Below are 13,195 nucleotides of genomic sequence, written 5' to 3'. Positions count from 1 at the left end.
ATCCACAGCGTGAAGAGTGTGCAGAGAATACCAAATTTCAGGCATTACCTCTCAACACGGAAACGCAGTGATCGACAGCCTTCCTTTAACGACCAGGAGCAGCGGCGTTTGCATAGACTTGTCACCGCTAAGAGGCAAGCAACACTGCTTCAAAATAACCGCAGAAATCAATGTGGGACGTAGGACGAACTTATCTGTTAGGATAGTGCGGCGAAATTTGACGTTAATGGGCTGTAGCAGCAGACGGACGACGCGAGCGTCTTTACTAACAGCACGAGATCGCATTCAGCGCCTCTTCTGGGTCATAACAATCTCGGTTGGATGCTAGAGGACTGGAAAACCGTGGATTGGTTGGATGAATTCCGATTTTAGTTGTCAAGACCTGCTGATATGTTTCCAGTGTAACACAAGAGGTCCCACAAAGCCATGGGCCCAACTTGTCAAAAGTCACTGTGCAAGTTACTGGCAGCTGTGTAAACGTGTGCGCTATGTTTACATGGAATGGAATGGGTCCTCTGGTCCAACTGAACCGATCATTGACTGGAAATAACTATGTTCGGCAACTTGGAGACGATTTGTAACCCAACAAAGTTTGAGCTGTTATGGGTTACAATGCATCATGTCACCAGGGCACAACTGTCCATGATTGATTTGAAGAACATTCTGAACAATTCGAGCGAATTATTTGGCGACACAGATCAGCCTTTATGAATGCCATCGGGCATATGTGGGACATAATCGAGAGGTCGGTTCGTGTACAAAATCCTGCACTGGCGACACTTTCGCAATTATGGATGACTATAGAGGCAGCATGGCTCAGTATTTCTGCAGGGGACCTGTAACGACTTGTTGAGTCCATGCCACATCGGGTTTCTGCAGTATACTGGGCAAAAGAAGGACCGACACGGTATTGGAAGGTATGCCATGATTTTTGTCACCTCAGTGTACAGTGGCTGATAAGGAAACTGAAGCATCCAGAGGAGATGGTCAGATATCAGTGTAGACGTACATACCATCGGGGAGTGTCTAAATGATTAGAGTTGAAATTCTCTGAGACAGGTAGAATGGGCAGCAAAGTGCAGTACTGTTGTTTGCGTTTAGTATTGTCACCAGACTTTGAGAGGAATATAAGACGCATCAGATGTTGAGTGACTGCTGTGAAAGACATGGAAATACCTCATAATGGTGTAAGATTCCTTCATCAGTAACTGAGTGGGCATTGTAGGGGGACTCAATTTGGCTGGTTGATTGAATCATGCAATATGTGAATTTGTGGGGCATTTGGATGTGACTGTGTATCGATGTTGGATTTCATGTCAACTTGAGGACAGGCATACGTGTCATCTACGTTCTGGTCGTCTACGTCTGACTACCTCAAGGAGGGATTGCCGCACTGCGCTACAAGCATCTACATCTACATTTATACTCCGCAAGCCACCCAAAGGTGTGTGGCGGAGGGTACTTAACGTGCCACTGTCATTACCTCCCTTTCCTGTTCCAGTCGCGTATGGTTGGCGGGAAGAACGACTGCCGGAAAGCGCTCGAATCTCTCTAATTTTACATTCGTGACCTCCTCGGGAGGTATAAGTAGGCCTCATCCAGAAACGCACCCTCTCGAAACCTGGACAGCAAGCTACACCGCGATGCAGAGCGCCTCTCTTGCAGAGTCTGCCACTTGAGTTTGCTAAACATCTCCGTAACGCTATCACGCCTACCAAATATCGCTGTGACGAAACGCGCCGCTCTTCTTTGGATCTTCTCTATCTCCTCCGTCAACCCAACCTGGTACGGACCCCACACTGATGAGCAATACTCAAGTATAGGTCGAACGAGTGTTTTGTAAGCCACCTCCTTTCTTGATGGACTACATTTTTTAAGGACTCTCCCAATGAATCTCAACCTGGTGCCCGCCTTACCAACAATTAATTTTATATGATCATTCCGCTTCAAATCGTTCCGTACGCATACTCCCAGATATTTTACAGAAGTAACTGCTACCAGTGTTTGTTCCGCTATCGTCTAATCATACAATAAAGGATCCTTCTCTCTATGTATTCGCAATACATTACATTTGTCTATGTTAAGGGTCAGTTGCCACTCCCTGCACCAAGTGCCTATCCGCTGCAGATCTTCCTACATTTCGCTGCAATTTCCTAATGCTGCAACTTGTCTGTATACTACAGCATCATCCGCGAAAAGCCGCATGGAACTTCCGACACTATTTACTAGGTCATTTATATATATTGTGAAAAGCAATGGTCCCATAACACTCCCCTGTGGCATGGCAGAGGTTACTTTAACGTCTGTAGACGTCTCTCCATTGATAACAACATGCTGTGTTCTGTTTGCTAAAAACTCTTCAATCCAGCCACACAGCTGGTCTGATATTCCGTAGGCTCTTACTTTGTTTATCAGGCGACAGTGCGGAACTGTATCGAACGCCTTCGGGAAGTCAAGGAAAATGGCATCTACCTGGGAGCCTGTATCTAATATTTTCTGGGTCTCATGAACAAATAAAGCGAGTTGGGTCTCACACGATCGCTGTTTCCGGAATCCATGTTGATTCCTACAGAGTAGATTCTGGGTTTCCAAAAACGACATGATACGCGAGCAAAAAACATGTTCTAAAATTCTACAACAGATCGACGTCAGAGATATAGGTCTATAGTTTTGTCCATCTGCTCGACGACCCTTCTTGAAGACTGGGACTACCTGTGCTCTTTTCCAATCATTTGGAACCTTCCGTTCTTCTAGAGACTTGCGGTACACGGCTGTTAGAAGGGGGGCAAGTTCTTTCGCGTACTCTGTGTAGAATCGAATTGATATCCCGTCAGGTCCAGTGGACTTTCCTCTGTTGAGTGATTCCAGTTGCTTTTCTATTCCTTGGACACTTATTTCGATGTCAGCCATTTTTTCGTTTGTGCGAGGATTTAAAGAAGGAACTGCAGTGCGGTCTTTCTCTGTGAAAAAGCTTTGGAAAAAGGTGTTTAGTATTTCAGCTCTACGCGTGTCATCCTCTGTTTCAAAGCCATCATCATCCCGGAGTGTCTGGATATGCTGTTTCGAGCCACTTACTAATTTAACGTAAGACCAGAACATCCTAGGATTTTCTGTCAAGTTGGTACATAGTATTTTACTTTCGAATTCACTGAACGCTTCACGCATAGCCCTCCTTACGCTAAATTTGACATCGTTTAGCTTCTGTTTGTCTGAGAGGTTTTGGCTGCGTTTAAACTTGGAGTGAAGCTCTCTTTGCTTTCGCAGTAGTTTCCTAACTTGTTGAACCACGGTTTTTCCCGTCTCTCACAGTTCTACTCGGCACGTACCTGTCTAAAACGCATTTTACGATTGCCTTGAACTTTTTCCGTAAACATTCAACATTGTCAGTGTCGGAACAGAGATTTTCGTTTTGATCTGTTAGGTAGTCTGAAACCTGCCTTCTATTACTCTTGCTAAACAGATAAACCTTCCTCCCTTTTTTTTATATTCCTATTTACTTCCATATTCAGGGATGCTGCAACATCGTAAGTCCGTGACATCTGCGCCTGTCAGCCGAAAACATGCAATATTCTGTGTCATTCCTCACCACAGATCAAAAGTAACAGGAACCACACCAGCGGATTAGTATCCTATACTGTTAAAACCACAAAACGAAAGGCTGTGTTTAGAGTGGTGCCATGCACGGAATCCACGGATGGCTGATGAATGGCACTGGATTGTGTTCAGCGATGAATTGCAGTTTTGCAATTTCCCAGGTGACCATTGTCGGCGAGTGCGGAGAGGTCCCGTTCATCCAACATTTTAGAGGCGCCCGGCGTTATTTCTCCTGGCCGCAAAGTGTAGGGAGGCATGGGGTATGATTCCAGGTCGCGGCTGGGGTGTCATTGAAGGAACTCGGACGGCACAATGATACGTCACTGACATCCTGCGTCCACATGCGACAGTACCATGGTGCCATTTTCCAACAGGACGATGGTAGTTCACACATCGCACGTGTCCTTACTAACTTTCTGCGTGCTTCTGAGGTACTATGGTGGACAAGAAGATCCTCGGATCTGTTCCCGATAGAGTCTGTGTGGGAGCAGCTCGGAATCAAGGATGTTAACAATCGCTTGTAATGGTCGCGGGCCAACTTGCCTCAGTAGAGGATACGGCTGATCTATGACATCATTGCCAATCGGGTCAATGCAGACATTCAAGTGACAGGGGGTGCAACGTCGTACTAATAAGTGGACTGATTTCTAAATCTGACTTTATTTTGTAATCAGTGAAATAGCATCACATACAATCTCATCGCGTGAAGTCTGATTCTGATTCGGGCATCCTTTCTGAGTGCTTAACATTTTTCTCACACAATGCAACTAAAATGAGAGAGGGTGAAACAGTCCACGTGCTATTCTCGACAACGCTAGTGCAAGCAGTTATTGCTGTTTGTGTACGGTGTAGAGATTTATCCTGAAACGCTCTTTGTTTGTGCTGAGGCGTGACTGAATTTACCACGGAACGTGGAATCGCAGAACAATCGACGTTAGAATTCCTAAAATCCTCTTGTGTTACACCTGGAGTCTCCACATGTAAAACAAGTGTAACTCTGGCATGTAATCAAGTCTAATGCATATAAGGAGTTCTATAATACCGTCCAGTATGACCGTTTCATTTATAATATACTTTGGTAAATGAACTGCAGAGTGCAGTTAAATAGTTCCGTTTTCGAAATCCCGTATTTGTCTCTCATTGCGACACACAAGTCTGAAATATGGCTCAAAGTTGCCTACAACTTTCCTCTATAGCGGTGCGAAAGCGTGGCGCACAGCGACGTCACGGTCTGGACCGGCGAAGCTTCAAACAGCAAGGTGTCGACACGTGGGAGGGAGGAAAAAAAAAAGAAAAAAAAAGCCAGAGCTCAGAAGTCCATTTGAGGGTTACCGATGTCACATTGGCACCAAATTTCGTCACAATTCAGCTCAACGCCACCGTGGAAGCTTCATACTATGAAAACCTCGTCACAACACACCTTAGCTACATTTCACCCTTTCTATTGAAGCCTCTGCGGTGAAGATCAGAATCGCGACGCCCAACTTTGAGACCCCTCGGAATTCCTACGGATGTCCGAGGAAAACATTTTAGACACGCCGTCGCTCAGAATCGATACGGGAAGGCGTCTGGTGTAGCATTAAAGGAATAATAAAACCACCGTCAACCAACTTCGTCATGTCCCATGTATGAACCCAGAACTGTGCTGCATTTATTGCGAGAAACATAGCAAGAATTGATCGAGAGTGACCACAACATTTGGAATGACAAACCAAATTTAAATTGACGCTCTACCCTGAAAGTAACACCACGAAAAAGACAGAACACGAGAAGTCAGTAAAATAAACTGGATGGAAATGTTTCACCTGATATAGGCTCCAAGGACCGAGTAGTGAGCCCAGGAGCCCTGTGAAGTCTTGATAGTAAAGAGTGCTAAAATTTTATCCTCAAACCTCAGGCACAGCAAGAACAAATCTTGAAAGAAGTCAGCCGTGGGCGAACACAACACTTCACTGACGGAAAAACGACGTGACTAACGAGTGGACTCTACTGTGGATCGCCGCCGGACACCCTGCACACTCGGCCACACGCTAGCGGATTCTAGTGGTGGCCCACGGATATTTCCGACAGCTTCTGGAGCAGGTGCAGTCACCGCCTGTGCGTTAGCTGAGGCTGTGCCTTCAGACTGTTGATCGCAGTTGTCGGAAGCGGCGATCCAGCCTCATTAGCTGCGAAAACAGGTGAGGATTTCTGCGACGGCCCTTTTTCAGGAACTCTATAAGTCCTCTCTCTTTTTAGATGGCAGTATAATGAAGGGGTGGACCAATGACCACATCGATAAACTTATACATTTGTGCTATGGAATATCTTGTTTTTCGTAGTTGACACATGAACAATAGACGAACAAGAATGTAAAAAATAGGGCGTATAGAGAGATGGCTGAAACATTTTTAAAGGTAGTTCCAGCTGTGGTCCAAAATGCTATGAAATATTAGATACAAAATTTTAAATACAGTTTCAGAAATGAAATTCATCATTTGTGTGGCTTCATAGTCCGTAATTGCTTAGTAATTATTGGGAGTATTTTAAATTAGTCTTTGAAACTACGGTACAAGAAACAACAGGGTCAGAGGGGGAATATCTAAAAAAAGTAAACATCTTCTGTAATGAACTGTTTTTAGGTCTAGAAAGCAAAGCAAATTGTAGACATGTTTCATTACAGACCACTGATTATGTTTTGTTTCTTTAAAACAAAATGCTTTTTGTGACAGACATACGCTTTTTCTTGTCGCTGCGAAGACGGATAATAATTTCAGGAAAGAGGCCAGAAATATGTAAGCCTCTTGAAAGAACGGAAAAAGAGGAAATGAACTACATAATCCAATACTTATGGCGAGCGCCAATAAAAATTGCTTGTGCTATAATCATTATTGTATGATTCATAACTTTTTTGAGTTCTTCCGGCCCTGCAAAAAAAAAAAAAAAAAAAAAAAAAGTGTTTCAAATGGCTCTGAGCACTGTGGGACTTAACATCTGAGGTCATCAGTCCCCTAGAACATAGAACTACTTAAACCTAACCAACCTAAGGACATCACACACACCCATGCCAAAGGCAGGATTCGACCCTGGGACCATAGCGGTCGCGCGGTTCCGGACTGAAGCCTGAAGCGCCTAGAACCGCTCGGCCACATCAGCCGGCCCGGCCCTGCAGCGTTACATATGTCTCGTATATACATTTTACGTCTAGTAAGCCAACACGCAGCTATATTCCAAGTTTTTTTATTATTATATTATGTTTTGGTGCTACAAGCTTATTTCGGCTGCATCGTCATTATCAAGCTATCTGCAAACATACGAAGTTGTTAGTGCCTATATCTGTCTGTATTTGTATTTAAAAATATTTGTATATATCTGTAATGGTACTCACTTCCGTAACACGTTGTTAACGCTGTCACTGTCTAACGCCTCTTACTGTTGCGTTTCGTAGGTGTAGCGCAGATGAAATTGTATGTTATGTCTCAGCAGTGGAATTTATTGCTTAGCAATATTATTCTATAAGATCTACTTCATATTTTTCGTACGTTTGACAGCTTCAATTGACAGCTAAGTCAACGATGTTATTTGGTTGCAAAATCGGCTTATTCGTCTCTGGGGTTGTGTGTGGAAGTAGTCAATACTTTGCAGATGTTCGATAGTGTTGTCTTTGCCTTTCACATAGTATTATTCGGTCTCGTGTTCTACGATTTTAATACACTTGTGAATATAAGTTTATGTTTTAAGTCGCTTTGTTCGTTGTATATATGCGAGTGTGTATGTAGATGTCTATGTCTTCTAAGAAGTTCATTATTAGACCCTTTGGTGTTAGTGCAGAACTTGCATCGCATTTTTGATCTGGTTTACACGGCAGCTTTCTTTTTGCACTTGGTGAAGACATTGGGTGGGTTCGTGTCACTGTCTCTGCTATGTTCTTGGTATCTAATTTTTAAATGTCTGCCTGTTTAGCCTATATAAAATTATTAGCAATTATTACAATTAATTTTATATGCGCCTGGGTATATGTGCGCTGGTAGTTTCATTCTTCCGGATTTTAGTTCTTAGGGTGTATGGAATGCGGTAAGCAAATCTTGCTGTGGTTTTCTTTAGTAACGTGTTAAGTTTATTTGATATATTTCATATATATGTTTGTGGTACTTAGCATGTTATTTTCTGTTTTGTTGGTATCTCTCTTGTTAATTTTAGGTCGCTGTAAGATATTTTGATTTGCTGTATTAATCACAGATTTTGTTGATTATGTTGGGATTGAGGTTGGTTTATTGTGCTGTGTACCTGAGGATCACCATTTGCTTCTGCACTACGGATTGTTGTAATGGTAGATTCATCAGCCTGTTTATCATAGTATAAAAGTATGAATGTTAATGAGTTTTAGGATGATAGGAATTTGCGTTAACGATGTTATCTGATAGGTCTTTTCTGTAGGTTTCGAAGTGAGATGTGCTGTGAATGGTTTTTATTTGTAGGCCCAGGAGGTTGATAATTTTATTATTTTCGCGTTCCTTTGTGAATTTCCTGTTGTCATGAAGTTCATTTAATGTCCTGTGCATGTGCTGGATGTCTGTGTCCGATCTACGTATTAGTAGCAAGATGTCATCTACATAACAGTAGTAATATTCCGTTTTCTGTGCAAGTGTGTGTGTGGGGCTAAAATTTTTTTGTACTAATACGTTTAAAAATATATCAGGTATGATATACTACATCCGATGGCTACACCATGCTTTTGTGTGCAGAATGCATAACTGAATTCAAAGTAATTCTAGTTTAGTAGTAGTTTTATCACTTCAGTGAACTCGTGCGTTCCTGAAACGGGTAATTTTCTACAGTGTTGTAAGATGTTTTCTATGGTATTAATTGCTTCTTATACAGGAATCTTGGTGTAGACATTGGTGATGTCAAAAGACACGAATTTTCCAATCTTTGGAATTATTATATCTTTTATATTGTCTCCTAATGTTCCTGAGATTTTGATTGGGAATCGTCTTCGATATGTACAGTATTTTGTCAGTAGGACGTTCAGCTTTCTACTAGTAATGCAGATTGGGCTATCTATAAAGCTAACCAGTGGGCATATTGGGATTTGTGGAGTTTTTATAAGTGCCACGACTTATATATAAAATTGTTATCGGCTGTAAACACATACACTAAAAATCCCATTGCTTGTAGCTTGAGAATGGACACCGAACCGAAATGAACTTATAGGACCGAAACATAACATCGTAAATAAAGGTTTCTGAATATAGCGGCGTTTTGGATTACTGGAACTGTAATGTCCTTACAACTCATAACTGCGTTGTGTCCATTATTTTAAAGGTATTACAAAATAACTGTGGTTTGTAGAGGATCAAGAATGCCTGCCCTCTTCCTATCATACTGGACCATCACGATTCTCAGAGGAATGCCCATGATTTTGACTGAGACTATATTCTGAAATATTGTCTTCTGGAATACATTTTTTACCCATTTTCAGTGATTTTTGTTCTGTCGATAAATATATCGTGACATGTCGTACAAATTGTTGGCGACTGTCCCAGTTTTCTTCCTACTGTCACCTGTAATATCTTACTCTCTATAACGCAAACGAATTTCAAAAACCGAAAATGTACTGCAATCAAACAGTGCCTTAAAAACCGCCGTTCCGTACAAGATGCGGTCAGTGAGACAGAGTCGTAATTCCTGAAACCCACAGCCCGTGGACTCTGGTGTGTGGAGCATGCACCACAGTCGTGTGTCAGCGGCTAAATCATGAAAAGACGCCTTTTTACGCCAGACATCAAGGCTCTAGGCCACAGGGCAGATCTGAGCGACTGCATCCGAAGGTCGTCGCCTGGGCATCAGTAGGGAACGGCTGGCCTGAAACCTTCCCTCGCCGATTTGGTTCACATTGACAGCGTGTGTGCGACTCAATTAGGACTTGAACACATGTTAACAAGACGAAAGGTCAAGCGCTTTTGAAAAAATAGAATTTGAAAATTGTAGGGGTGCTTATGTAGTTTGTAGGGCCGTTAATGTTGAAGTAGTCCGCAGCCGAGCGAATGAGCTCATAGTTCCATGTCTCTGGATTGAATCTTGTTGCTAAACAGATTATTACGACTGTGAAGGGTATCAGTATTTAACGATTCACGTGTTATTTTCCTAATCTTTATCCTGAAAATAGAGGTAAAAGTTTTCTTCATGAGTTTGGAAATAAAAACGGATACACTAGAACTTTCAATCAAGTCAGTGTAGTCGTTTTATTTATACTACTATAGCTACATTTTGGACTCGTATATTATGTAATCTGTGGAGTAATGCACGATTCGAATGTTATAGGAGCAGATGTATACGCATTATCCGGCGACTTCATTGAGGTAAGAATTTTCAATTTATTCAGAATGATCTTTCAGAGCCATGACGCAGCACTGCTGAAGTCCAAATTTACCAGTTTAGAGTCACAGTCAGTTAATTATTAAAAGGATATATATGAATCACATTTTTATTAGGAGGTTAGTCACGTTATTATTGCGAGATTATGAAATAATAAACTGTTGGGAGGTTACACTAAATGTGAATGTTATACGTATAATTATAAATATTTTAATCTGTGGGGAGGTTACAATCTCTTGGTCTTCGTCTACGATTTTTACCCTCCACCCTTCCCTCCGATACTAGATTGGTGATCCCTTGATTGTCCTCCCAACCGATCCCTTCTTCTAGTCAGGTTCTCCCCAATTATGTTCAGTACCTCCTCATCAGTTAAGTGATCTACCCAGCTAATCTTCAGCATATTTCTGTAGCACCACATTTAAAAAGCTTCTCTTCTTGTCTAAACTTTTTGTCGTCCATATTTCACTTCCATATATGGCTACACTCCATACAAACACTTCCAGGAAGTGCTCCCTAACACTTGAATCTATACTCGATCTTAACTAATTTCTCTTCTTCAGAAAATATTTTCTTGCCATTGCCATTCTACATTCAGTATCCTCCCTACTTCGAGCATCATTTTGCCTCCCAAATAGCAAAACTCATGCATTACTTTAAGTGTCTCATTTCCTAAGCTAATTACCTCAGCATCACCTGATGAAATTCGATTACTTTCCATTATCCTCGTTTTGCTTTTATTCATGTTCTTCTTGTATCCTCCTTTCAAGACAGTCCAGTAATTACTGCAAAACACGGCACATGTAATGTTCGTCCCATTTTTTCTTGTATACGATTTTCAATGTGTGTTGTTTCTTCATCTAGAAGTACCTGCTGCAACCTACATCCTTCTGAATCTGCTTATTGTATTCATCTTTTGGTCTCCCCCTACAATTTTTACCCTTCACACTGCCCTCCAATACTAAATTGGTGATCCTTTGATGCGTCAGAACGTGTCCTACCGACCGATACCTACTTCTAGTCAAGTTATGCAACAAATTCCTCTTCTCCCCAACTTTGTTCAGTACCTCCTCGTTGGCTACGTGACCCACCCATTTAATCTTCAGCATTCTTCTGCAGCACCTCATTTCGAAAGCCTCTATTCTCTTCTTGTCTGAACTATTTATCGTTCATGTTTCACTTCCATACATTGCTACTAAACTAAAAAACTAAACTCCTTCCGCACAGGCCATGAAGGCCCAAAGGTACCGACTGGCCGCCGTGTCATCCGCCACAGGCGTCACTGGATGCGGATATGGAGGGGCATGTGGTCAGCATACCGCTCTCCCGGCCATAGGTCAGTTTCCGAGACCGGAGGAGCTACTTCTCAATCAAGTAGCTCCTCAGTTTGCCTCACAAGGGCTGAGTGCACCCCGCTTACCAACAGCGCTCGGAAGACCGGATGGTCACCCATCCAAGTGCTACCCCAGCCCGACAGCGTTTAACTTCGGTGATCTGACGGAAACCTGTGTTACCAATGTGGCAAGGCCGTTGGCCCATACATGGCTACACTCCATACAAATACTTTGAGAAAAGGCTTCCTGACATTTAAATCTATACTCGATCTTAACAGATTTCCCTTCTTCAGAAACGCTTTCCTTACCATTGCCAGTCTACACTTTATATCCTCTCTACTTCGACCATCATCAGTTATTTTGCCTGCCAAATAGCGAAACTCATCTACTACTGTAAGTGTCTCATTGACTAACTTAATACCCTCAGCATCACCTGAATTAATTCGACTACATTCCATTATCCTCGATTTGCTTTTGTTAAAGTTTATCTTATATCCTCTTTTCAAGACACGGTCTATTCCGTTCAACTGTTCTTCCATGTCTGCTATCTCTATGGAATTACAGTTTGATCGACAAACCTCAAAGTTTTAATTTCTACTCCATATTTTTCTTTGTTTTTTTTCATTGCTTGCTCAATATACAGATTGAATAACGTCGGGGATAGGCTACAACCTTGTTTCACCCCCCTCTCAATCGTTGTTTCCCTTTCATGCCCCTCGACTCTTATAACTGCCACCTGGTTTCTGTACAAATTGTAAATAGCCTTTCGCTCCCTGTATTCCACCCTGCTACCATCAGAATTTGAAAGAGAGTATTCCAGTCTTAAGCTTTCTCTAAGTGTACAAGCGCTAGAAACGTAGGTTTGCCTTTCCTTAATCTTTCTTCTAAGATAAGTCGTAGGGCCAGTATTGCCTCACGTGTTCCAACATTTCTACGGAATCCAAACTGATCTTCCCCGAGATCAGCTTCTACGAGTTTTCCATTCGTCTGTAAAGGATATGCGTCAGTATTTTGCAGTCGTGACTTATTAAACTGATAGTTCGGTAATTTTCACACCTGTCAACAGCTGCTTTCTTTGGGATTGAAATTATTATATTCTTCTTGAAGTCTGAGGGTATTTCGCCTGTCTTATACATCTTGTTCATCAGATGGTAGAGCTTTGTCAGGGCTGGCTCTTCCAAGGCTATCAGTAGTTCTAATAGATCGTGTCTACGCCCGCGGTCTTGTTTGGTATTGCAAAACAAACATGATTTACATTCATAAACAGTTGTTGGTCATCTCAGAATTTCTTGGTTACTACGTAAGACTGCTGTTAAAATTATGTGGGAATGAAAAAAACAATCACCAGCGAGATTCAATCCAGAGGCATCGCTCTTACTCACTCGGCTTTGGATTGCTTGACTACTAAAATTTTCAGATTATATTTTCTCGAAAACAGTCTAGAGCTGTGTCTCGCAGTTTACATATTTTGAAATCCTAGTCGTGCCCTACGCACTCCGTCAGTACGAATCAGATCGGTGAGGGATATTTCACGTGGTACTCTAGTGAGTTGGGCGGGTCGGATCGGTCAAAGATATGCGCTGAAGTGACCCGGCAGGCTGCGCGACTCACGAGCAGCGGCAGCGCGGCGATGCGGCCCTCGACGTCGCCGGGCCGCAGCAGGCGCCGCCCCGCCGCCCACAGCACCCTGTCTGCCGCCGCCTCGGCCGCCGGCCCGCACAGCTCCGCGCGCAGCGCCGCCGTCTCGCCGGGCGCCGCCGTCACCAGCGACAGAGGCACGACCACCCGAGGCGGAGCTGCGCAACCACACAACACGGCCCAGTCGTGTCACTCGCACACCTTGAGGCATCGAAAGCTTAACTACAAACATCAGAAAAAGTTTTGCATCAACCCGGTTCCCAGAACCCCTGAGA

General features: G+C 42.8%; 1 protein-coding gene and 1 pseudogene across 1 annotated transcript in view; both read right to left on the bottom strand.

The window, feature by feature from the left end:
- Positions 1–6,473: 6,473 nt before the first annotated feature.
- Positions 6,474–13,195, bottom strand: part of LOC126455753 (roundabout homolog 3-like) — a 70,260-nt gene continuing 63,538 nt past the window's right edge. Inside the window, 2 exon segments of the mRNA XM_050091518.1 lie at positions 6,474–6,500; positions 12,894–13,078. Of these exon segments, the coding sequence (XP_049947475.1) occupies positions 6,474–6,500; positions 12,894–13,078 (212 nt within the window).
- Positions 11,366–11,483, bottom strand: LOC126459111 (5S ribosomal RNA; annotated as a pseudogene).

The sequence above is a fragment of the Schistocerca serialis genome, chromosome 2 (assembly GCF_023864345.2).
Source record: "Schistocerca serialis cubense isolate TAMUIC-IGC-003099 chromosome 2, iqSchSeri2.2, whole genome shotgun sequence".
Lineage (NCBI taxonomy): Eukaryota > Metazoa > Arthropoda > Insecta > Orthoptera > Acrididae > Schistocerca > Schistocerca serialis.
Note: the sequence above shows the minus strand (reverse complement) of the source record. Positions and strands in the feature narration are given on the sequence as shown.